General features: G+C 41.5%; 2 protein-coding genes across 7 annotated transcripts in view; one reads left to right on the top strand and one right to left on the bottom strand.

The window, feature by feature from the left end:
• Positions 1 to 5,324, bottom strand: part of MTBP (MDM2 binding protein) — a 65,920-nt gene extending 60,596 nt beyond the window's left edge. For 4 of the 5 annotated variants that reach the window (XM_030553758.1, XM_030553760.1, XM_030553759.1 and 1 more), the window contains exons 1-2: positions 5,194 to 5,286; positions 2,733 to 2,813 (exon numbers count right to left, since the gene is read on the bottom strand). In XM_030553758.1, coding sequence (XP_030409618.1) covers positions 2,733 to 2,813; positions 5,194 to 5,269 — 157 coding nt within the window. In that variant the 5' untranslated portion in view covers positions 5,270 to 5,286. Of the gene's footprint in view, positions 1 to 2,732; positions 2,814 to 5,193 lie in introns of all 5 variants that reach the window. The other variant, XM_030553762.1, reaches the window with a different exon arrangement.
• Positions 5,325 to 5,329: 5 nt separating this feature from the next.
• Positions 5,330 to 23,862, top strand: part of MRPL13 (mitochondrial ribosomal protein L13) — a 49,842-nt gene continuing 31,309 nt past the window's right edge. Inside the window, exons 1-4 of one of the 2 annotated variants that reach the window (XM_030553763.1) lie at positions 5,330 to 5,444; positions 6,600 to 6,723; positions 18,481 to 18,574; positions 20,059 to 20,119. In XM_030553763.1, the coding sequence (XP_030409623.1) occupies positions 5,418 to 5,444; positions 6,600 to 6,723; positions 18,481 to 18,574; positions 20,059 to 20,119 (306 nt within the window). In that variant the 5' untranslated portion in view covers positions 5,330 to 5,417. Of the gene's footprint in view, positions 5,445 to 5,502; positions 5,781 to 6,599; positions 6,724 to 18,480; positions 18,575 to 20,058; positions 20,120 to 23,862 lie in introns of those variants that run through there. The other variant, XM_030553764.1, reaches the window with a different exon arrangement.

The following is a 23,862-nucleotide window of genomic DNA, read 5'->3' as shown; positions in this document are numbered from 1 at the left end:
TAGATATACACATCAGTTGGAAGCAACAGAGGAGGAGAAGGACCTTGGAGTATTGGTTGATCACAGGATGACTATGAGCCGCCAATGTGATATGGCCATTAAAAAAAGCTAATGCAGTTTTAGGATGCATCAGGCAAGGTATTTCCAGCAAAGGTAAGGAGGTGTTAGTACCGTTATATAAAGCACTGGTGAGACCTCATCTGGAATACTGTGTGCAGTTCTGGTCTCCCATGTTTAAGGAGGATGAATTCAAACTGAAACAAGTTCAGAGACGGGCAACTAGGATGATCCGAGGAATGGAAAACCTGCCTTATGAAAGGAGACTCAAAGAGCTTGGCTTGTTTAGCCTAGCCAAAAGAAGGCTGAGGGGGGATATGCTTGCTCTTTATAAATATATCAGAGGGATTAATATTAGGGAGGGAGAGGAATTATTTAAGCTTAGTACCAATGTAGACACAACAACAAATGGGTATAAACTGGACACTAGGAAGTTTAGACTTGAAATTAGATGAAGGTTTCTAACCATTAGAGGAGTGAAGTTCTGGAACAGCCTTCCAAGGGGAGTAGTGGGGGCAAAAGACATATCTGGCTTTAAGACTAAGCTTGATAAGTTTATGGAAGGGATGGTATGATGGGATAGCTTAATTTTGGCAATTGATCTTGATTATCAGCAGATAAGTATGCTCAGTGGTCTGTGATGGGATGGGATCTGAGTTACTGCAGAGAATTCTTTCCTGAGTGCTGGCTGGTGAGTCTTGCCCACATGCTCAGGGTTTAGCTGATCGCCATATTTGGGGTCGGGAAGGAATTTTCCTCCGGGGCAGATTGGCAGAGGCCCTGGAGGTTTTTCATCTTCCTCTGCAGCGTGGGGCATGGGTCACTTGCTGGTAGATTCTCTGCAGCTTGAGGTCTTCAAACCACAATTTGAAGACTTCAATAACTCGGACATAGGTTAGGGTTTCTTATAGAAGTGGATGGGTAGGGTTCTGTGGCCTGCTTTGTTCAGGAGGTCATACTAGATGATCATATTGGTCCCTTCTGACCCTAAAGTCTATGAGTCTACCACCCAAAGCCACAAACCTTGGATTCTATACAGATTCTTACACCACGCTCATCAATATAGTATTAGAGCATCTTCCAGCAGTAGATTAAGAAATGTGAATAAAATCTGTCATATTTTGTTTCTTCTCTATTATTTCCCCGTGGGAGAAGTGTGTGTAGTGGAAGGCCTTGTTGTGGCAGGGCTTACTATTTTCTAAGTGTACGTGTCTATGTATTTATGTTAAAGACGACAAAATCAAGGAGATGAGCCTTGCCTTAGAGCAGAAGGTGTGAGGTTTACAATGGTCCTTAGTTTATGTGGAAGTTGATTCCACAGTCTCTGACTTCCGAGAAAGTACTGTTTCACACACAGACAAGCTTTACCTTTACAAATGAAGGAATAAAACATATAGTGTGTACTGTATTTACCTATAATATTGTCAATGTTCTATTTATTACTTTAAGATGTAGCTTACCGCTAGGTTTTACTGAAAAAGCAGAAAAATAATTTGACTATATTATTCCACGTTTCACTGGAATTTGCTCAAATACTATTTAGCAAAAATATTGACAGCTAGAAAGTTTGACAAGCTCTTTGGAACTTATTACATCTCTCTTGCATGTGTTATCCCCTCTTTCCCTTCCCAGCTTCACTCCAGTTGCTTTCTTTTTTCTTTCTGATGATAAATCATGATCTTTTCTTGAGTTGTCCTCTGTATCCATTTCCTCTTTTCTCCATCAACCCACCTTTTGTGTCTGCATCTCTCATTTTCCCTATATAATGTCTCACTACAAAAATCTCACTACATACCTTACTTCTCCTTTTCAACTTATCCCATCAGTCCTTTCACTCTCTTTCTCCTGCCCACACTCATCCATCAGGCTTGGAAATTCTACAAACAACTAATATCTGGAGAACTAAGCCTATTAGTCAGAGAAAAATATGGAAAACAGGTGGGAGAAGGAAATGTGACCGTCTTGGCAATGCCCAAATTTGAAGCAGTCCCCTCCCCCTTCCCTCCACTAAGCTGCTGGGCAGGCGGGGAAAATACTGGGGTTCCTGTCAGAGAGCTATCCCAGGACATTGTTTCAAGGTCCTATCTTTCATTCCAGCTTCCTGCCTGCAGGTTTCTAAAACACATGAAATCCCCTAAATCAACTGCTAGAAGAGAGAAAAAGCATTTGTTCTGTTCCACCTCATACCCCTGAAACAACTCCTCCTCCTGGCTGCAAAGATGGGTGGAGGTGTCTACTATTTTACATTACCCCCAATCACCTGGTTACTTCCTGCACAAGAGGAGTTGAGGGAAGACTTCATGGCTTCCCAAGCAACAGCAAACTGAAAGTGACTCAGTTTGTCAGTTTTACTACTGCCCTGTTCTGAACAGCAATGAAAACACCTGTTGTGGCTTGGGAAAGCCACAGACTGTAGCAGACACTGTGGCTGTCAGAAGTTTATTCTGGCTAAATCTGCATTAGTTATACTTGTTTCATGTTTGGAAGATTTTCTTCATAAATATAATAGCCTTAATTGTGGATTTTTTAAAAAAAGAAAGCACAGATTCTGCAGAGAGTGATGACATTCTTTCATCAAACTTTCCTATTTGCCCAGGGCACATGATTTTTCAAGCCCTGGTTAAAAAACAACAACCACAATTACATTTCCTTTATATTGCTATTTGCCACTATACCTGGGAAAGTGCTTACATCCTCATTTATAAAGGTTCTACAATTTTCTTTCAGAAGGTTATAAACATTTGCTGCAGTTATACCTGCAAAAAACAAGTTTCTGTTAATAGAAAACACAAAAACAATTCCTTCCTTTCTTGCAAATGCCAGAAAACTTGCCAGTTAGGCCAACAGATCCAGTTAGTCTCGAGTCTCTGTTTAGCAGTGTGCGCCTTTAAAGGATATGCAAAGAAGAGCCTGTTTTGAGGCCTGACAGATGTTGTGACTCATCCAGCCAGGAGAGGAACTCACAAGAGCAATATCATGGGAGCTTGCACTTCCCTACCTATAAGAAAGTTCTGCTTGCCACAGTTTACCCAGGGTCTGGGTGGATTCTCCCTTATTGAAAATTTTTAAATGGAGACTGAATGTTTTTCTAAAAGATCTGCTCTAAAAATTATTGTGGAGACATTCTATGGACTGTGTTATACAGGAGATCAGACCAGATCAGAGGTGGGCAATTTGGCCCACTCAACCATCCTGCCTGGCCCTTGAGCTCCGGCTGCGGAGGCTAGCCACTGGCCCCTCCCCTGCTGTCGCTCCTCCCCCGCAGTCTCAGCTGGCCATGCCGCCAGCGCTCTGGGCAGCAGGGCTGCGAGCTCCTGCCGAGCAGTGCAGCGGCATGGCTGGCTCCAGCCGGGCAGCGCAGCTGTCAGTCCTGCTCCTCTGAGCAGCATGGTAAGCGAGCGGGAAGTTGGGGGTGGATAAAGGATAGAGGGTCCAGGGGCACAGTCAGGGGGAAGGGAGCAGTTGGATCGGGCGGAGGTTCTGGGGGGCATGGTCGGGGCCAGGGATTTAGATAGGGGGTGGGGTCCCGGGGGAGCAGTTGGGGTGGGGGGCAGTCAGGGGACAAGGAGCAAGGGGGGTCGGATGGATCCGTATCAGCAAAAAATGAGGAGTACTTGTGGCACCTTAGAGACTAACAAATTTATTTGAGCATAAGCTTCATCGGATGCATGCAGTAGAAAATACAGTAGAAAGATATATACATAGAGGGCATGAAAAAAATGGACACTATAGTGGATAGTGGACACTATCAGAGGCTTGTTCACCTGCACATCTACCAATGTGATATATGCCATCATGTGCTAGCAATGCCCCTCTGCCATGTACATTGGCCAAACCAGACAGTCTCTACACAAAAGAATAAATGGACACAAATCAGACTTCAAGAATTATAACATTCAAAAACCAGTCGGAGAACACTTCAATCTCCCTGGTCACCCAATTACAGACCTCAAAGTTGCAATACTCCAACAAAAAAAACTTCAAAAACAGACTCCAATGAGAAACTGCAGAATTGGAATTAATTTACAAACTGGACACCATTAAATCAGGCTTGAATAAAGACTGATAGCGGATGGGTCATTACACAAAGTAAAACCGATTTCCCCATGCTAATTTTTCCCTCTACTGTTACTCACACCTTCTTGTCAACTGTTGGAAATGGGCCATGCTGATTATCACTAGAAAAGTTTTTTTTTCCTCCTGCTGATAATAGCTCACAGTAAGTGATTACTTGTTAGAATGTGTATGGCCACACCCATTTTTCATGTTCTCCGTGTATATATATCTTCCTCCTGTATTTTCCACTGCACGCATCTGATAAGTGGGTTTTAGCCTATGCAAGCTTATGCTCAAATAAATTTGTTAGTCTCGAAGGTGCCACAAGTACTCCTCTTTTTTGAGGTAATAAAGGGCCATCTTTTGAGATGTGCTATGGCATATCACCACCACGACTGTGTCCTTATACACTGGTGTGATGTTGCAATGCAAACAGGACCACAGGATGTAAACATCTCACACCACAATTTTGCAGGTCTCTTTTATCCTCTACAACACGAAACACGCTCCTCTCCCTTGCCGGCTGGCTGCATGGTGGGAGTGTTCCTAACCTCTCCTGGCAGATGGCAGAGGGAGGAGGGAATGATGATGGCTCGAACCAATCTGTTCAGAGCTCCCTGAGTGGCCTGGAGCGCAAGGCAGCGTGGAGAATGCACTTGTGTGCCCCTTGCTCCACTCGGCCGGCCTGAAACCTGGGACTCGTCCCACCAGAAACGTGCGCTGCAGGGAAACACACACAAAACTCTAGAGCCACAACTAGAAGTCTTGACCACCGCAGTGAACTGCGAACACCACTGGAAGTGATGCCACAGCCCCTCTCAGTGACGCGCGACCCAGCACAGAGCCTGGGGTCCTAGGCACCCCCACAATTACAGCTCCCCCCACTCCTGCGGCCCCCAGCCGGCTCACCCACTCGGGGCCCCGCGGCGCATCGCACCGCACCAGCGTAACTAGCGCCGCGCGGCCAGACTCCCCTCTGGCTGTGCCTGGAGGAGCCGCTCCGGGCGGCGCAGGACCCCGCGCTATACAGCGCCCCGCCCCAAGGCCCTGTGGCCACCACCGAGCCCCGCTCGCCCGCACCTGCTACGCGCTCGGCGCCGCCGCCCCGCGGGGCTCTCCGCTCCCCCCAGCTCACGAACAGCAGGTACCGGTCCATGGCCGCGGCCGGACGCCTCCTCCCGGGCACGCTCAGCAGCCGCCACCGCTTTCTCCCGCCTCCACGGCCCCCGCTTCCGCTTCCTGCCGCCGGGAGTCAGGACCGGGTCCGCGGCGAACCGGCTCCCCCGGCGCACCGCCAACCCGCCATGGCCAGCTACACCAAGGCGGCCCAGGTGAGCGCGGCGGCTCCTGGCCGGGTGAGGGGAGGCGGGAGCCCACGGGCAGGCCGCTGAGGCGGCTCCTCTCTCGGGGGGCGCGGGCTCTGCCCCTCCCTAGCTGCGTGTCCTGGGCCTGGTGCCCCCTCTCCGCAGCGGGGAGCGGGGCCCTCTCCCCTGGAGATGGGCTGTCCCTGCCCTACGGTGCGAGAGCCGCCTGCGTCCTCCAGGCCGGGGCGTTTCCTGGTGTAAGTGCCCCGCTCCCCGGGGAGGAGTCTGCCCGCTCCGGCCTGTGGAGAGTGACAGGCAGGGGGCTGCAGAAGGACCGCGCTCCAATAGCAGTTCCTGCTGCGGGTAAAGCTTCCACGCGTTGCTGTATTTACCCTCCCTGGAGAGACGAGCAGAGCAGCTCATTCTGTAGGGCAGCAGGTAACATGGCAGGTACCGAAAGGAAGGCACAAACATAGGCTTGCAAACGCTTAGACCGGGATTCTGCCGACAAACGGGCACCTCTCTTGGGACAGTAGTAAAATTAAGCTTCTACGTAAATATTTGTAGTAGATGGTGCCTAAGTGTCTGCAGGATTAAGTAAAGTTAAGTGTGTAAATGTTTGCGGGTTTAGGGTGTTACCTATGGAAGTCAACAGTACTATTCCTGCTAATCCTGTGCTTCACTAATGAAGTGTTTGCAGGGTCAGAGCTGTAATGCTTCTATTTAGAATTGTGCCCTCCTCCACATGAAAATAAAGAAGGCAGTCAGAATTATGATGGCCTATAACTCTTATTATCTTGTTGGATAGCAATAATTAATAAGAGGACATCAAGATTTTGAAAACAATACCAGAAAGTGGAAAAGACCTCTAGTTATTTCCTCATAGCATTATCACGATTGAAGATAATTTATACAGCACTTTGCAGTTTCCCCCACCATTTCTTAAAATCTTGGGGAAATATAATTGAACATTAATGTTTGTATGGTGTTTAGAAACAGTGATTAAAGGTGTTTTTTCCTAAAAAATAATGTATATATTCGTTAAAAATCATGATAGTTAATCTCTAAAATACCTAATGTATTTTCTTGTAAATACCTAACATGTTTGTGGTTTTGTGGAGTTATTTAGGCTGAGTGTATTTATTTTACTACATTAACTACAACTTTGTCAATCTTCTTTAGCAATGGGCTACTTTTGCCAGAGCCTGGTATCTCATAGATGGGAAGATGCAACCACCTGGAAAACTTGCAGCCATGAGTGTAATCAGACTTCAGGGGAAGCATAAGCCTGTGTATCATGCACTAAGTAAGTATTGTAGTAAACTGACGCAAACTTGATTTCCTTCACTTATAGGTATCCTTGCCTTTCCATTTCATTAATCATATTTTTTTTTTAAGTTTGTGTTTTCAGTGTTCATTACAAACTTTAAGACTCACCATTTTGTCCCCACCTTCATTTTTTTTCTCCCTGAGGCTTTGTGTCACTGAACTATTCTTTCGTATAAGAGTAGGCTGTGTATTATTTAATACTGAACAATTACGTTGCAGTAGCACTTACGAGTCTCAGTTTTCTAGATGTTGTATAAACACACAGTCCCTGGCCTATGTTTAAGCTTCTCTGGGTAGGGATTTTGTATCTTCCTATGTGTTTATACTGCATTTAGCATAATGGAGCCATGAATCTTGTTTGAGGCCTCTGAGCAACTTCTGTAAAACAGATAACAGTAATATTCCCTATACTGTGCATCATGTATGAAAGCAAATGCCAGTCAGCAGCGGTGTCTCCAGGCACCAGCGCTCCAAGCGCATGTCTGGAGAGGCAAGCTGCGGGGGGCACCCTGCCAGTCCCTGCGAGGGTGGCAGTCAGGCAGCCTTTGGCGGTGCACCTGCGGGAGGTCTGCCGGTCCTTTCGATTTGGTGGCAATTCGGCAGTGGGTACGCCGAAGCCACAGGACTGGCGGACCTCCCGCAGGCAACCTGCCGAATCCACGGGACCGGGGACCTCCCGCAGGCACGCTGCTGAAGGCTGTCTGACTGCCTCGCTTGGGACGGCAAAAAAGCTAGAGCCGCCCCTGCCAGTTAGCTGTGAAAACATGGAAGAGGTGGGTGTAGTCTAACATGCTAAGCCAGTTCCATCAATGACAATCCTCTGTTCATGAAGATAAGGTTGGAGCTTTGCCAGTATGTGATTGGTTGAAGAGAGGTGAGCTAAGACAGAGCACCAATGCTCTTTGCAGCTTGTTGACTTTTAAACCACTGAATCTTGCAGCAGAAAGTTTATTTCTTAATGTAACTAAAAATCAAATTTATATTTATTTTGGCACACCTGAAGTCGCCAGTCAGCCTCCTTTCACAAAGGGCCTGAAGTTTATAGAGAGACTCTTACTGAATTCCATGGATTTTGTATCAGGTTCTTGATGCTGTACAGTCTGAGGATCCAATCCTGCAAAGAGCCCTTGTGGGTAAACCTCTACACCCATGTGAAGATTCCTATTGCCTTCACTGAGGCATTTTAGAGGCAGTTTGAGGGTCTGGCCATGTGGAGCAACTTGAAAAACTAATGTAGACAGTATTTTTGTTCTTTTTTTTTTTTTTAACAGATGTGTATCAATTTTTACTTTTTTAATCCCACTCCAGTGGAACGTGTTTTAAAATAAAATATAGTCCTAATTTATAAATTTACTAGTAGCTGCAATCCTGTGCTGTTGCACAGGTATGATTTGTAAAGTTGTGTGTGTAAAAAAAAAAAAAAAAAAAAGGGGGGGGGGGGGGCAGAAAATAGCTGAATAGTAACAGACTGCAAATCTGGTGATATTCTAAACAAAAAGAGTTGTCCACGATGCTTATACCTGTTTTCATCGCTTCACACTGACTGAACAGAAATTCTAGGCTTCTGAGTGATGTTTGTGGTTTTTGTTGTGTGTGCTAGTTGGGTTGATTTCTGTGTAGTTTTGGGAGAGTTGTGTGGATTTCTGCAGGTGCCAAACGAGGGTGTGAGTGCATTGATGGAGTCCGTGTTTTGGGGATTGTGTTGATTTGTATGGTTGGCAAATGGAAGGTGTATGCTGGAGTGTGCAGTCTTCCTTTTACAACCAATGAAACTGTTGTGTGCAAATTAGCTGTAAATGGGGTGGTGATTGGTTGAGTCACATTTAACATCACAATGATCTAGGACTCTTGGCATGGTATAGATACATGCATTAGGCCAGTGATCCCCAACCTTTTTTGTCTGGCGGGCGCCAGACAATGAGCTGTGGAAGACTGGCAGCGGACGAGCATCCGCTAAAATTCCGCTGACAGGCGGCAATGTCAATAAACGTCGCTGCTGAAATGCTGCTGGCAAGCAGTGTCATCCAGAGGCGTCGCCACAAAACTACCACTGAAAATTGGCGGCATTTCGGCAGCGATGCCTCTGGATGATGCAGCTTGTCGGTGGCATTTCGGCAGATGAATGGCCACAGGCCAGTACGCAGGAACACTTAGACACCCTGGCAGGTTCCATGGCACCCACAGGCACTGTGTTGGGGACCCCTGCATTAGGCCTTGTCTACCAAGTTTTGCTGATGCAAGTTTCATTGGCTTACCTAGAATCATAGGACTGGAAGGGACCTTGAGAGGTCATCTAGTCTAGTCCCCCGGACTCATGGCAGGGCTAAGTATTATCTAGACCATTCCTGACAGGTGTTTGTCTAACCTGCTCTTAAAAAAATCTCCAGTGATGGAGATTCCACAGCGTCCCGAGGCAATTTATTCCAGTGCTTAACCACCCTGACATCCGCCACAGTTAGTATATCGCTTGTGCATGTGCGTATTTGGCTCCTTCCATTGATGCTGCTTGTACTTACCAGGAGTGCTTGTGTTGATGCATAATGCAATATACCCTGGGTAAGTATCCCAGTGTGCAGCCTGCCACTGTTGAGCACATTGTCTTTTGCGTAGTTTTGGCAAAGCATGGTTGGCAAGAAAAGACCCATGCAAGGGTGACTAGAAGGAAGGAGTCAGCTTCCCATAATGCAGTGTTCTCCATCCCATAATATCATATCTATCTCATAATTTTTGCTCCTATTTTCAATTTCCCACAAACCCACACGGGACTTGTCACTGTCTGCCATCTTTGACAGAAGCATGGAACCTGTGCCGCTCTGCATTATTGTCTGAGTGTTTCAAGTGCAGCGCACATGATCCTCCAGTATTTGCAGAGCTGCAAGAAGAACCACAAGGAACACGATTTTCTGATGATCAGTTTGCTGTGGTACATAGTGAGAACCAATTCAAGGTTGTTGGTGGCATTCATGGAGCAGCTGCAAATGGTGGAGTGCCACTTCTGGGACCGAGAAATGTGCACTGACAGGTGGGATCCCATCGTAATGCAGGTTTGGGATGACAGGCAGTGACTGCAGAACTTTCAGATGTGTAAGGCCAGTTTCCTGGATCTGTGTGCTGAACTTGCCACAGCCATATAATGCAGGGACCCCAAACTGAGAACTGCACTAACAGTGGAGAAGCAAGTGTTGATCACACTGGGGAAACTCGTTATGCCAGATTACTTACCAGTCAGTTGGAATTCATTTTGTAGTGGGAAAATCCACTGTGGGGGCCATTATCATGCAAGTGTACAGGACTATTAATAGTCGTCTGCTAGACAGAACTCTTACTCTCAGCAATGTGGAGAACATAGTGGATGACTTTGCAGCTGTGGGGTTCCCAAGCTGTGGTGAAGCAATAGATGGGGGACACATTCTTATTTTGGCCCCAGAGTACCTTGCTACAGAGTACATCAACTGGGTTAATTTTACATGGTTATGCAAGCTCTGAAGGATCACCGGTGATGCTTTACTGGCTGGTTAGGAAAGGTGCATGCTGCTTGCATATTTAAGGACACAATACTCTTCAGAAAGCTAAAAGAAAGAGCCTTCTTTTTCAGCCACGGATTACCATTGGCGATGTTGAAATACTAATAGGGATCCTGCCTACCCTGGCTCTTGAACCTGTACCCAGGCCATCTTGATAACAAAGGAAAGATTCAGCTACAGGCTCAGCTGGTGCCAATGACAGTTGAACGTGCTTTTGGTAGATTGAAAGGATGCTAGTGATGTTTACTCACTAGATTGGATCTCTATGTGAAGGATATCCCAATGGTTATAGCTGCCTGTTGTGTCCTGCATAATAATTTTGAAACAAAGGGGGAAATGTTGCTGCAGGTGTGGAGGTAGAACGTCTGTCTGTCTGTTGAATTTGAACAGCTATCAGATGAGCTGTGTGGCTTAGGAAGGCTTTGAAAAAGCAGTGAGCCACAGGAATGTGCTGTAGTGTACTGTACTCAACCTGGCGTTGCAGTTTGAGGCTTGTTTCAAAGTTGTCATGCTTGCTTCATATCTGTATATATATCACTTGACAGTGCAAGCTGGGATGCCTCTTGTACAGTTATGACTACACTGTTTGGCACTGATCTTATTGGTTGTGAGTGTACCTGACCACTATTTTTACTGCCAGCAGGCATTATACACCATGTGTTGTAAACTAATAAAGATGAATAACTTTCAAAACAAAACTTCCATTTATGAAAACAGCTCCAAAAAACCCACACTTAAGTTCTTCAGCTTTAACTTAAAAACATTTAGGAACCTTAGTAAATAAGAGGATGAAACATTGAAGTCATTTGTAGCTACACATACATCAGTCGAAGCTCTCACAGATCAGTGTAAGTGAAGCTGTGGCTGTCCATGCCTTTCTGTGGTTTGCGTTGGTAGGTGTAGGTGTGCAGGCACTGAGACCATGAGGAGAGCTGAGGGGGGTATAGGGAAGCGCAGTTCTCCACAGATGGCAATGGGAGTTGAGCCCTGGATTGGTGAACCTGGAGGTCCACAAGAGTCTGCAGCATCTGAATTGGCTGCCTTTCCTGGTGCATCTTGCTCTTCTTTTCCTGTGTCTTTCTCCTGCTGCACTTTCCTTCTCCATGCGGTCTGGAATATTCACCCCCCAGGACCTCTGTTCTAGGTCTGATGCAGCACTGGCTTGCAGGATCTCACAGAACATGTCCTTCCACATTCTCCTTATCTGGGTCAGTCGTTCTGCTGGTGTGGAGGGGGAACCCCTCAAGACCGCATCAGCTGCAGCTACAGATAAAACACATAGAAGTACCATTGTCAGTATAGTAGGAACGGAAAGGAAAATTTAAGTTGTGCTTGTGCCTATTGCCGCTCTCAGCTTAAGCGTTCGTGAGTATGACCTGCCAGGGGTGAGGGAAACAAGGAGGGAGTTGCTCAGTTGCATGAAACTGAATACAGGGCACTGGCACTGAATGCTGGCATCGTTTCCCACAGGAGGTGGTGATATAGCTGATATCAATGCAGTGAGAGCACAGCTGCTGCTAGCATCCCGAAGTCACCTGGAGCAGTATGCCACTAGCGTGTTTACAGCAGTGGTGCCTGTCAAAGTAATCACTGACTGGCATGGGAAAGTGGCCCATTGCAGAGGAAGAAATAAGGCTGCCAACCCTAGAAATCTTCGGGAAAGGATGGCAGAATATTTCCATGGAAGTTCCATCGAGATCTCAGGAGGATTCAAGGGACATCCCTGTGGACAAACAAACTGCTCCACGTGCCCCCCACCCCACCTTACTCTAGAGGAGAATGAAGAGCAGATAGAAACTTTCTCTCTCTTTGTTGTACCTCTACCTCTTGTAACATGAATAAATTAATGAAAAGTCAATAGCTGTGTCCTGCTAATTTTGGGGTGCCATCACTATAATTGGAAATTTATTTACACATTTACCCAAAGTTCGTTCACCTGTAATGTTCTTGCTCATGCTCGATTGCAGGGACTGGCTGGACTGCAGTGGTATAAAAAATGGTTCCTGGCGCACAGCACAGCTGAACCTTCCATCACCTGTCTCCCATATTCCCCATGCTCATTGTTCATAGCAGGAGCCTGTGACTCGAGCTCCTCACAGTTATCTGCAGTGGTGTGCAGCGTGGTGGTAGGGTCTCTGCCAAGTATGGCATGCAGCTCTTCTTAAAAGTGGGCAGTCTCTAGGTCAGCTCCACATCGATTGTAGGCCTCTCTGACTCCCTGGTTTGCCTGCTGCATTTTCGAGGCTTTCATGCAGCACTACTGTTGGTCCCTGTCATACACCTTCTACTACTCTCCTGAGCAATCTGCTTATGGATGTTAATATTTCTGTGGCTGGTTCGGAGCTGTGCCTGCACATCCTCTTCTCCACACAGGCCCAGGAGATTCAGTATCTTCTCTCTGCTCCAGGCAGGTGTGTGTCTAGAGCATATAGCCGGCATAATCAGCTGGGCTGTTGCTCACAAGAACAAAAAGCAGATAGAGTTGTGCTCACCAAGTTGGGCAACCAGGAAAATGCATTTCAAAAATTTGCAGGGGGTTTAAAGGCAGGGTGGGGGGCTTCTGGTATGCGTGAGTCCTAGACAATGGAGTTAACAATTGTGACGAGAGTGGTCAGTGTCGGGCATTGGGGGACAGCTGCTTGAGGACTGTTAGGGTAACACATAGGTAACACATGCTGCGCCGACCTCCATACATTGACCATAGCTCAGAGCCACTCAGGGAGCTGGTGTTATATGCCGTCATAATGGGCCACTTTACATCTGTGGGATTTAAATTTAATTGTAGACTTGTGCACAATTAGGTCAACACAATGTGGCTTACGTCGACCTACCTTTGTTGTATAGACCAGGCCTTACTGTATCTATACCTCATGGGTATAATTCATAAAGTAAGAATGGCTAAGAACTTAAAAATTGGATGGTAAGAGTCAGCAACATTTAATGATGATTCAGCCTGGTGATATTCTGAACAAAAAGAGCCCTCAACTATGCTGTAGCTGTTTCCATCGCTTTACAATGAGACTACAGACATTTTAGGCTTTAGAGTGACACACACAGTGACATTCCTGGAATTTTCTTATATAGATTTTGTTTAAAATCTATTGTGATTATACCTTACGGTGTTAAAAGAGATTAGAACAACAAATATCTATTTTTTTCAGTTTTACTTTGTGCATTTGACAACACAATATGGCTGCTTGTGGTTTGGCATCATTGTTTTATGTATATAACTGGGCAGGTCACATAACAGAAAGAGAAACATTTTTAAAAATAGCAAAATATTGTAAAACCAAAATAATATGAAAGTGAACACAAGGGCAAGTATAGTAACTGAAACTACTTTTTAACTTTTTTTAAATTGACAGATTAAAATATATCAGGTTGGTTGTTCCTTTATGTAAAACACATTACAAAATTGTTCATTAAAAGGCTACTTCCTTTTAAAATAGAATTTTCAAAATATATTCTATTAATAAAATGTTTCTCATCTCTTTTTTTAAAATACATTTCAAATATCTATTTTAATTTAAACCAAAAGATTTGTCTCCCTTCCAGCCGGGCTGTCTAATCTGCAGTAAAGGTATTACTGTTTATTTCTGTTACTGTAGCACTTAGGAGCCACAGTCATGGATTGAGACCCCACTGTGCCAGGTAATTGTACAAAAAGATGGCCCCTGTCCACAATGCTGAGATTGTGCCATGGAAAATCTTTCCATGGCCCTTGTGCAAATTATCACAAAGATTTAGTAAGGCTAACAGAAACACTGACACTTTCAACACTTGTGTGCACACTAAGTTCAGAGTCTTTTTTATTAATTATGAATCTTTTGACTTGACAACCCTATGTTCCAAAAACCTTATCTGTATTGCTATAGTTTGTTGATATTGTCTTTGAAATAATGAGTCTAATTGGTTTGTGCTAGGTATACATTGTTTCACAATTTTCATGTGAAAATTTAATTAGTTGTTTTTCATAGAAGAAAGTATAACTTACAGTGTGATTGTAGAAGTGATCTGAATGTAAATTTTAAAACTGCAAAACAACTTTTAGCCACAAGATGTCACTTGAGACCAAACTTTCCTGAAAATTAATGTTTTTGCTTGTTCACTGCAAAAGATCATTCAACTTTGCATTCGTTCAATTTTTAACTTCTGGGCAGGGAAGAAAGGTTGTTTCCAGAAGGATTTTATTTGGTTTGCTGCTTGTGATGAAACAGGTTAAAATCTTTTTAATAAGATAACAGTATTTTTAATCTGTAAAGCACCACTTAAACAGTAATGCACAAGGGATACTGTATTTAATATGTTTATTTATTATGCAAGTAGCATTTGATGTAGTGTCTTGAACACTGTTAGTTTTTTAATGTGATTATTTATGTTTCTGGAGGCTACTGTGGGTGAGAGATTAGTGATATGTAAAAGAGCAATGTCTGTATGGATTTCCATTTTGCATCGTTTTTTGCTTCGTGATGCTGGAAGTTCAGACTATTGTTTTTTTAAATTAACATATTCTCAGAACTTTGAGATTTCAGTATCTTAAATGGAATAAAACTGAATTTTCTGTCAAATGCTTCTGTTCAGTAAAACTATTCTATTTATTTATTGTTTTTCCAAGTATACTGAACTGAATTCAAACTCAGATGGAGGGAAGAAATTTGATTTAATGTAAACTTTATTTGCATTCAAGCTGTTGATACTGGTATACTTTTTCTGCAAATTTCAAAACTTTAGATAAAATTATACCACAAACATTACACCTAGCATTCAAGAGCATAGGAATATTGATCATGTTCTCTGTACTTTTGTTCCCATAATTTAAAGTTAAACATTGATACTTAACTGTTGTTATTAAAACTTCTTAGAAGATGAAATAAATCTGACAAAAGCAATTAAAGGAAACTGAAATGATCTTGGTAATTTACTGTGTTGGAGCTCAGCACAGCTACCTTAAGGTGGATGATTATTCCTCACTTCTTGCAAAAAAAATGCTGATCAGCCTTTAGGGTGAAAACGTCATGAATTCCTTCAGTTTGTAATGTTTAGTACTTATAATGGTTAGGAGAAAGAGTGAAGATTTGTCATCTTAAAATGAACAAGAAGTTTGGCATGTAGGTTGTTAGTTTTGTAAGCTAAGTGGCAGACTGACTTGTGATCCTAGGCAGATATCAAGCACTTTTTTTTAATGAAGAAAAACCAAATTTCTTGTACTCCAAAACTGATTGTTTACCACTGGAAAGTAATTAATGAAGATTTAAGGTCTTGGTCTTTTATTTGGTTTTTTTTGTGTGTGAGAATGTTTCTTGGAAAATATTAATTAAACTTAAAATATGACAAATCAGTGATATATCATGAGAACCGGCAGAAGACATTTTTCCTCCAGCATAGAAGGGAAATTTTCATTGGGTCTACGCTGCAGGAGTTGTCAACAAATTTTGAGCTTAATTGTGGATATAAGACCATTTTCCCTTTTTCTCACTGTTTGAATGAGGCCACCTCTGAAGTATTACAGGAGCAGTGCATACTGTTTAAAGACAAGAAGCAAAGAATACTGTGTCCAACTGAAAGTGCAAGGGATTTCTGATATATATAGGTTTGGTCTTTCCACACAGCTGCACTGGTTTAACTGAAGGTGTGATGTGTGAATAATGTTAATTATATTTAAATCTTTTTATGCTGTCATGTAAACCAATCACACATAGGCCAGTTTTAAACCAGCGTAAGTGTGTTCATGCAGGATTTTTCACTGAACAAAATCAGCTTTAAACTGATTTTATGTTTGTTTTTTTTTAAAGCAACTTGTTGTAAGCAAGATGTTAAATAAACAAATTACGAATTGGGTTATGATGTCTACTCTACTAAAAAATTTCTTGGGATTTTTAATGGTCCGGACCTTTGGTTTATCTTTAATCCGAAAGTTGGCACCTCCAGTAACATACTGGAGCATTGGTTCAATATTGGCTCAAATGGTAGACTGACAATTATTGAATCGCCTGATGACCCTGTTTAGTTTGTGAGACCAGACTTGCTCATAAGTTAACAAGGCTGCAGATTCATGAGGATTTGGATCTGTAGGAGAGTAGAAGTACAGGTGCTAACAGAGAAAACTTCATCCACCAGCCACAGCACATGAAACCTTCAGAATTGTAGGATAAAATCTGACAGAAAAGTGTAGCTGCTGATGTCAGAGATTTTCTCCTTCAGCAACTGCTAGTGCATAAACTTTCAATTTTGAAGAATAATTGCTAAAAATGATCTTAAATCCATTTTTCCTCCTAGAAAACCTACAAATTATACCAGTTTTCCTCCGAATTCACCTGCCTTCCATATTTTGTGTAGATAGACAATACTTTGTAAAAGTGATCAGTCAGCAGTGACAGGTCACATTGCCAAGGACAAATTTCAGCCAGAACTCAAAAAGAGAAAAGTAGCTGTAAAGAGAAAATGGGGGGAAATACATAGAAAATTCAAGGGGCATAAAAACTGAAATTTCACTCCAAATGACTATCTACTTCTAGAGAAAAACAGAGATTTTATATTTTAAGTCCATTTAACAGTGCAACCCTAGCTATGGTATGTCTACCAGCTAGTTACACAGCTACTCAAAGTACTTTTTAAAGAAAAGTATAACATGGAGTTTTAGCAAGTTAGCTACATATTTAAATGCTTAGGTAGTGTGTCAAATTTAAAATACCTTCCTGCCAAAATGAACAAGTAGAAATTAAAAGAAAAAAAATAAAATTGTAGTTGAAAAATTAAAGTTTAGATTTGTATGACATACTGCAGCAGATATCTACAGTAGGCTGAACATTAAGGATTTTTTTTAAACAGTAACATTTATGTCTTTTAATCCTTTTCATGTAAGTTTTAAATATAAATTTACTTGTACAGGCTCTGTAAATGCAACTAAGACTTTCATGGAGGGGGATATTTTACTCAAGAAATCAGGTTCTGAGCTAAACTGCTGAGAACAAGCATGGAAAATAAAATGACACAGACCGCTTAGCAAACTCCTGTAGATTTTCTGGATGTATGTAGGAAGGAATATACTTTTGGGAGATCTTTCTTCACAACAATGTTTGTTTTGCATTGCCAGTTTCTTCAAATATTAATTACATTTTTATTGTACTTTAATATGGTACTTTTTAGACTAACTGGTTAAATCTCAATATGGAAATGAACTCCAGGTGAATCATCTTCCAGAGATCTGAATTAATGAGATAGTAATGACTCATCAAAAATATATATTTATTTTAGAAAACTTGCACGTTTCACAGTTATTTTATACGTGTCAGAATTTAGTAAAAAGAATTTGTCAATTTTATTTAATATGGAAGATCTGTCAAAATTTCTAATGCTTGAGAAGTATTGTTAGTAATAGAATACAGGGGTTTTTTTCATTTTGGTACCTATAGATGGGATGGATGCGCTCTGTATAGCAGGCAAATTTTCATATTGCACCCATTCGTGTATTTTGTAATACTTATTCCTGCCACGAGTGCAGGGGACTGGACTAGATGACCTCTCGAGGTCCCTTCCAATTCTATGGTTCTGTATTGTAGCACTCAACTCTACTTGATTTTTAGTACAAATGCTTCAGTCTAGCACAAAGCTAATGACTTTAAATCTTTCTTTTAGGTTCTAATATATATTTTAACTATAGGTCCTAAGATCGTTTCATACTAATATATTTCTAGTCCAAAATTCAGTATTATGAAAAATTGTTCATTATGAAACTGTTCATTATGAAAAATTGTTTTATAAATCTGAAATTAATTTAAATTCTGCTTTAAAGATTGATCTTTAATTTGTTTATTTGTTCACATTGACTTTTCGTAGTGTAGAGCAAACGTATAGTATATTGAATAAAATGAAATGTTACGCTGTGCAGGAGGTCAGACTAGATGATCATATTGGTCCCTTCTGACCTATGAGTCTATAAAACATGCAAATCTTACTCACGCAAATTGCATTGACTTAAACTACCCACGCATTCACCCACCATTTAACATGGTGATGATGATGATGAAAAAAGTGAATGAATTCTCTGTTTATAGCTAGATGTTTATTATAAAGGTGATTTTTTTTTAGTGATTATTTCATTTGAGAGATTATAATTTGATATTTGCTCTGTTTCTGTGAGTAATTTTGTGAGGATGTTTTTATTGCCCTTGTGATATCTCCTATTGAAATGTCTATCATTTACAATCTAGGTGACTGTGGAGACCATGTTGTCATAATAAACACGAGACACATTGCATTTTCTGGGAACAAGTGGGAACAGAAAGTGTATTCTTCTCACACAGGGTAAGTGTTCCATGATTTGAGAGTAAATGCTCAAAAACAGTATTAGTAGAGATTGATGCTGAAGTCCATTTTGCTTTTAAGTAAATTCATTAACTCTAAAATGTGAATTCAAAGGAAATTCCTCTTGTGTGTTATAAATCTTGTGTTCCGTTAAATGTCTCTGTCTTCTCTGGTACAATATGTATTGCTAGGGAAATAATCTGAGATACAGAATGTCAGAAGAAGGCATAAGTTAAATTTGCCTAGCAAAACAATCTTACTGGATGGAGGTGAAGCCAAAGAACGGGAATATCATTTTAGTTAAATAGCAAAACGGGGGTTTTTTTGGTCTAAAACACTAAAAAAGCCAGCTAAACAAAAACCAACAATTTAAGAGGAGTGCAGAAGTCATCTTGAGTTATATCAGTAGACCAAAAGGCAAATAACAAGATCAAGATCATTTTCCAATGCAAACAGTTTAACTGAAAAGAGATAAAGAAGGCATTTTGATGTTAAGATTACATCTGAGTGATTTAAACCTCTCTAAAAATCATTGAGAAAACATTTAAGACATGAGATATTATGGAGACAAAATTGATGTATATGCTTCAATAATAGTTATTTCCCAAGCTTCTGTATTTAGCACTGGCAGGAATAATTTGTTTCTGGGTGGAATTCTAATCAGTCAGTCAAAGCAAATAAAAACAGTTCCTCCCATGTTTCTAACATGACCACGGTAGTTGGTTTATCTCTAATTATTAAAATCTATTCTGAAAATGAATAAATTGTGTGGAAAACATAAAAGTGGAGTTGAGGGTGTTAGTAGCGGGAGGGAATTGTAGTAATATTGAAATAACTGCAGTTTTCAGTGAATATTCTAAATGTATTACATGTACTGACTATTGATATTTTCAGTTCTTAAGATTTTATGATGTTGGAGCTGATCCATTGAAGTAATGGAAAATCCCCCATTGACTTCAATAGGCTTTGGACCAGGTCCATAGTTCAGATCAGTAGTTGGAAAAAATACCAAATTTGTAGGACCTGATAAGATTTATAACAGCACTGAACCCAACATCTTCCCCCATAAAGCTTAACAATCTAGGTAAATGATAACTTGTAACCAGTGGACAAGACAAACAAAAGGGGATTGGGGAACAGAGGGCAAGGTAATGAAAATAATAAGCTATTTGTTGGGATAATAGCTTGCACATGATGTAATTTGCAATCTGCCTAGCTGTGATCAGCTGGCAATTTTTTTTTTTTATTTTTTTTTAGTTCAAACCTTTCAGCCTTGTGTACTGATCTGCTTGGATCCATGAAAGCCATTTATGTAAAATTTATAATACTCAGGTAACATGTTACGAATATAATTCAACAACTAGTAATAGTGAAAAAGTGTTTACAGAATCAAACACTGTATTAGAAAGAAATCTTTGTCTTTTTCACTGTTTTATTTTGTTTCACTGTCTTAATATTAAATATGTTCTCTGGATGTTTTTTAGTTATCCAGGTGGCTTAAAACAAGTGACAGCAACGCAACTTCACCTAAAAGATCCAACAGCAGTAAGTAACCTCTTTTTCATTTTAACTTTTGCTTTCCTTGGTTAGTTTAGGGGAACTATTTCATCATAATACTTGCTATTCTTCTGATGGACAAAAAATTAAATCAAGCTCTTCCATTTGCCCTTTCACCAAACCTTACTTAAAAAAAAAGAAAGAAAGGGAAAAAAAACGCTAGTTACTGCAAAGGTGGAAAATAGAAATTTTGGTGTTTAGCTTGTTTGTAGTTGAGATCTCCTGACTGACCAGCTACTCTCTTCTCCATTGTATCACTCCTTTATTCTGAGTTCTGTCTTCCCCTTCCCACCTTTTTCTTCATGTATTCACTCTTTCGCCTTCTGCTCTGTGCTCTCTCTCCTCTTTGGTCTGGGTTCAGTTCAGCTCATGCTTAAATGCTCTCCTAAATAGGGATACTTTACTGAATTGGTGGCCTAAATCTGTGTCACTGTGTCTGTTTCTTCTCATGACTTATCTTTCTATGTTCCTTCTTTCCTCTTTGATTTGTCCTTTTCCCTGATTTCTCTCTCCCCTACTCCTCCTGTGGTGGCCTCACCAGCCATATGGTATAGGACACTGGTGGGCAACTGCAGGTCACATGCAGCCCATCAGGGTAATCTGATTGCGGGCCACAAGACATTTTGCTGACGTTGACCCTCCGCAGGCACGGCCCCCTGCAGCCCCCATTGGTCGTGTTTCTCTGTTCCCAGCCAATGGAAACTGTGGGAAACGGCGGCCAACACATCCCTGTAGCCTGCTGCTTCCCGCAGCTCCCATTGTCCGGGAACGGTGAACCAGGGCCACTGGGAGCTGTGGGGTTCCATGCCTGCAGACAGTCAACATCAGCAAAACGTCTCGCAATCCACAATCAGGTTACTCTGATGGGCCACAGGTTGCACACCACTGGTATAGGAACATTGTTTATTCTTTTCAAATATAGCCAGGTTTACTGGTTAAAGTGAATTAGAATTCTGCTCTTCTTGAGGTGGGTGTATCAGACCGAGTGGGGAGTACTCTGCTGCTTGCTCTTACATGCACTTTAGACAGCATGAGAGTGCAGACCAGAGATCCTTCATCAGAACTCCCTGCTGTGGGAGTAATGCCTCTACATTCTGGATTACCATTTCCAGCCTACTACACAAAACTAGAATAACATATGGGGAACTAGTCGAGGGTAAAACAGGTTAATCTAATAAAAAATCAGTGAGATGGCAACTACTGTGAAACTAATGTGTTTTGTATTAACCTTTAGTATGGAGCTAAAGTGTGACAATTTTAAGGATAATTATTTCAACAAAATATTTATAATGCTGTGCTTCGTAGCTAAAACTCAGGTTCACATTATGCTATTCAAATGGGCAAATCAAGGTTTTTAACCTGGTTCATTTTTGCTGACTGCCTTCAGTTTTAAAGATTTGACCTGTTTCATAAATCACCCACCCCAAGCCAGTTTTAGCAAAATTGTACATCACTTAATAATCCTAGTAATTTCTTAGCAGCCAGAAGGAATAGTGCTGATTTTAAAAAAGAATGCAAGACAGTACACCTTCATCTCTCTCTTGCAGTGAAATTCAACAGTGGATTCTACTGATTGATTTTTAGCAGTTTTCCAGTGGTATATCCTGAACATGTGATGTATCCAGGAACTGAAAAATGTTGATCATGTTGAACTTGGGCCCCTGAGTAAAATCTGGGTTCAGTGTGTAATGCATAAACAGGATACTACTACTTCTGCTGAGGGAGAAGATTAATAGGATTAATTGATAGCTTAATATTATTGATTGCCAAGATTTTCAAAAAATGGAACTCTAACTGTGGATTTAGGCATTTAACTTCTGGTTCCTATTTTTGAAAATCTTGCCTGCTCTGGATATATAGATATGAGCTTTCTAACACTAACTTGGGAAAAACATATTGGAATCTATTCCCTTGCTTTTGCTGAGAGTTGCAGACATGCAGCGCCTCTGAGGATTAAACCCTGGGGGTATATCTACACTGCAATTAAAAACCCATGGCTGGCTCATGCTAGCTGATTTGCGCTTATGGGGCCCTGTTTAATTGCGGTGTAGACGTTTGGGCTCAGAGTAGAGCATAGGCTCTGGGACCCTGTGAGGTGGGAGAGCCCAAGCCTGGATGTCTGCACTGCAATTGAACAGCCCCTTAGCCCGAGGCCTGTGAGCCAAAGTCAGCTGGCATGGGCCAGCCACAGGTATGTAACTTCTATATAGACATACACCAAGATGTAAATCCATTAGGGCCTGATTAAAAGCCCAGTGAAGCCAATATAAAATGCCCATTGACTTCAAAAGGATTTGGCTCCAGGACCTTTATATAACTAATTTTAAAACACTTGATCTAATCACACCATATTATGCATCTGTTGAAATATTATTGTTTGTATTGCAGTACCATCTAGGAGATACAGTTATGGACTAGGATCTTGTTATGTTTGGCACTGTACATATACAGACCAAAAACACAGTCACTGCCCCCAAAGAGCTTTGCTGCTTGTAGTCAGTTGTCTAATTGTATTCAATTAAAGCAAAACTAAAAAGCACTTAAAGGGAAGGCTCTAATATATCTGTACTGACTTCCTAAACTATTATTAGTTCCATGTCTAAAATCAGTTCTTAACTTTACCATTTTTGTTTGAACTTCAGTTATTAATAGCTGTGCACTGGGAGGCACTATAGCCTAATTTATTTGCAAGGGCCTGAGAACTGAATCCCTTCTGGCATTCACTCCGAGTTTTGCTTTTCTTGCCAAACTCCCATTGTTCCCAGAGAAATTCATCTAAGACAAATTCAGAGCATTACCAATAGTTTAAAACATGTTTGACAAAAACTCAGTAAATGGTGATCAAATTCAGAACTTCATCTTATTTAGCAAGAAAGGTGTTCTTGTGTAACACCCTCTAAGGAACTCCAGGAAATTAACTCACTCTGTGTTCAAAGCAAAAAATCTGATTAGATGGTTAGAGAGATCAGGAAAAGATCTGATTTCTGTTTTTGTCACATTAATAATTTAAAATAGTAGATGGTAGTGTAGAATGCCAAATATTCTGTCTGTGTAGCGATTCTTGTAGATGGTTCTGATCTTGATAAGTTTAGTGTACCATGATGGCATAACAAGCAGTTTATCTGCAACTTGTGCAAACAGTGACATGACAAAAAATAATACAGTTAGCTGAATGTGCGTGAAACTGTTTCTGTGAACAACTTGGAGGTGTATTCTAATTTTTTTACCTGCATTTCACAGACAACAATATTTTGTAACTTAATGAAATGGCAGGGATGAAAGGCAGAGTGGTCTAGTGGCCCAAGGACAGGACCTGAATTATAGGAAAGATCTACAGATACTACCAGATTATACTCCATACTGAGTTGGTTCTGTGATATTCATTTATAGTTAAGAATCTGTCAAGGTTAGCTTCTGGTGAATTTAACTTGAATGGTTAAATTTTGGAAGTGGAAAACTATGCTAATTCACCATTTATTTTGCTATAGACTCTAGATATTTAAGAGGACATTTCATACTGTAGATGTAATAAAGGCAGCCAAGAAAGATTTTTTTTGTCTCAAGGGAGAGTAGAAACTCTTTACCCTCCACATTCCATTAGCCCTCTTTTTTCCTAAAACTGTGTCCCTGTTACCCGCTCACTTCTCTGCCTGCTCCTGCCTGTACTTCTCAGTTCCTCTCCCTCCTCTTTTCCTAGCTTTGATCCCTTATTTCTTTCATTCTCTGCCCTT

The sequence above is a fragment of the Gopherus evgoodei genome, chromosome 2, assembly GCF_007399415.2.
Source record: "Gopherus evgoodei ecotype Sinaloan lineage chromosome 2, rGopEvg1_v1.p, whole genome shotgun sequence".
Lineage (NCBI taxonomy): Eukaryota > Metazoa > Chordata > Testudines > Testudinidae > Gopherus > Gopherus evgoodei.
Note: the sequence above shows the minus strand (reverse complement) of the source record. Positions and strands in the feature narration are given on the sequence as shown.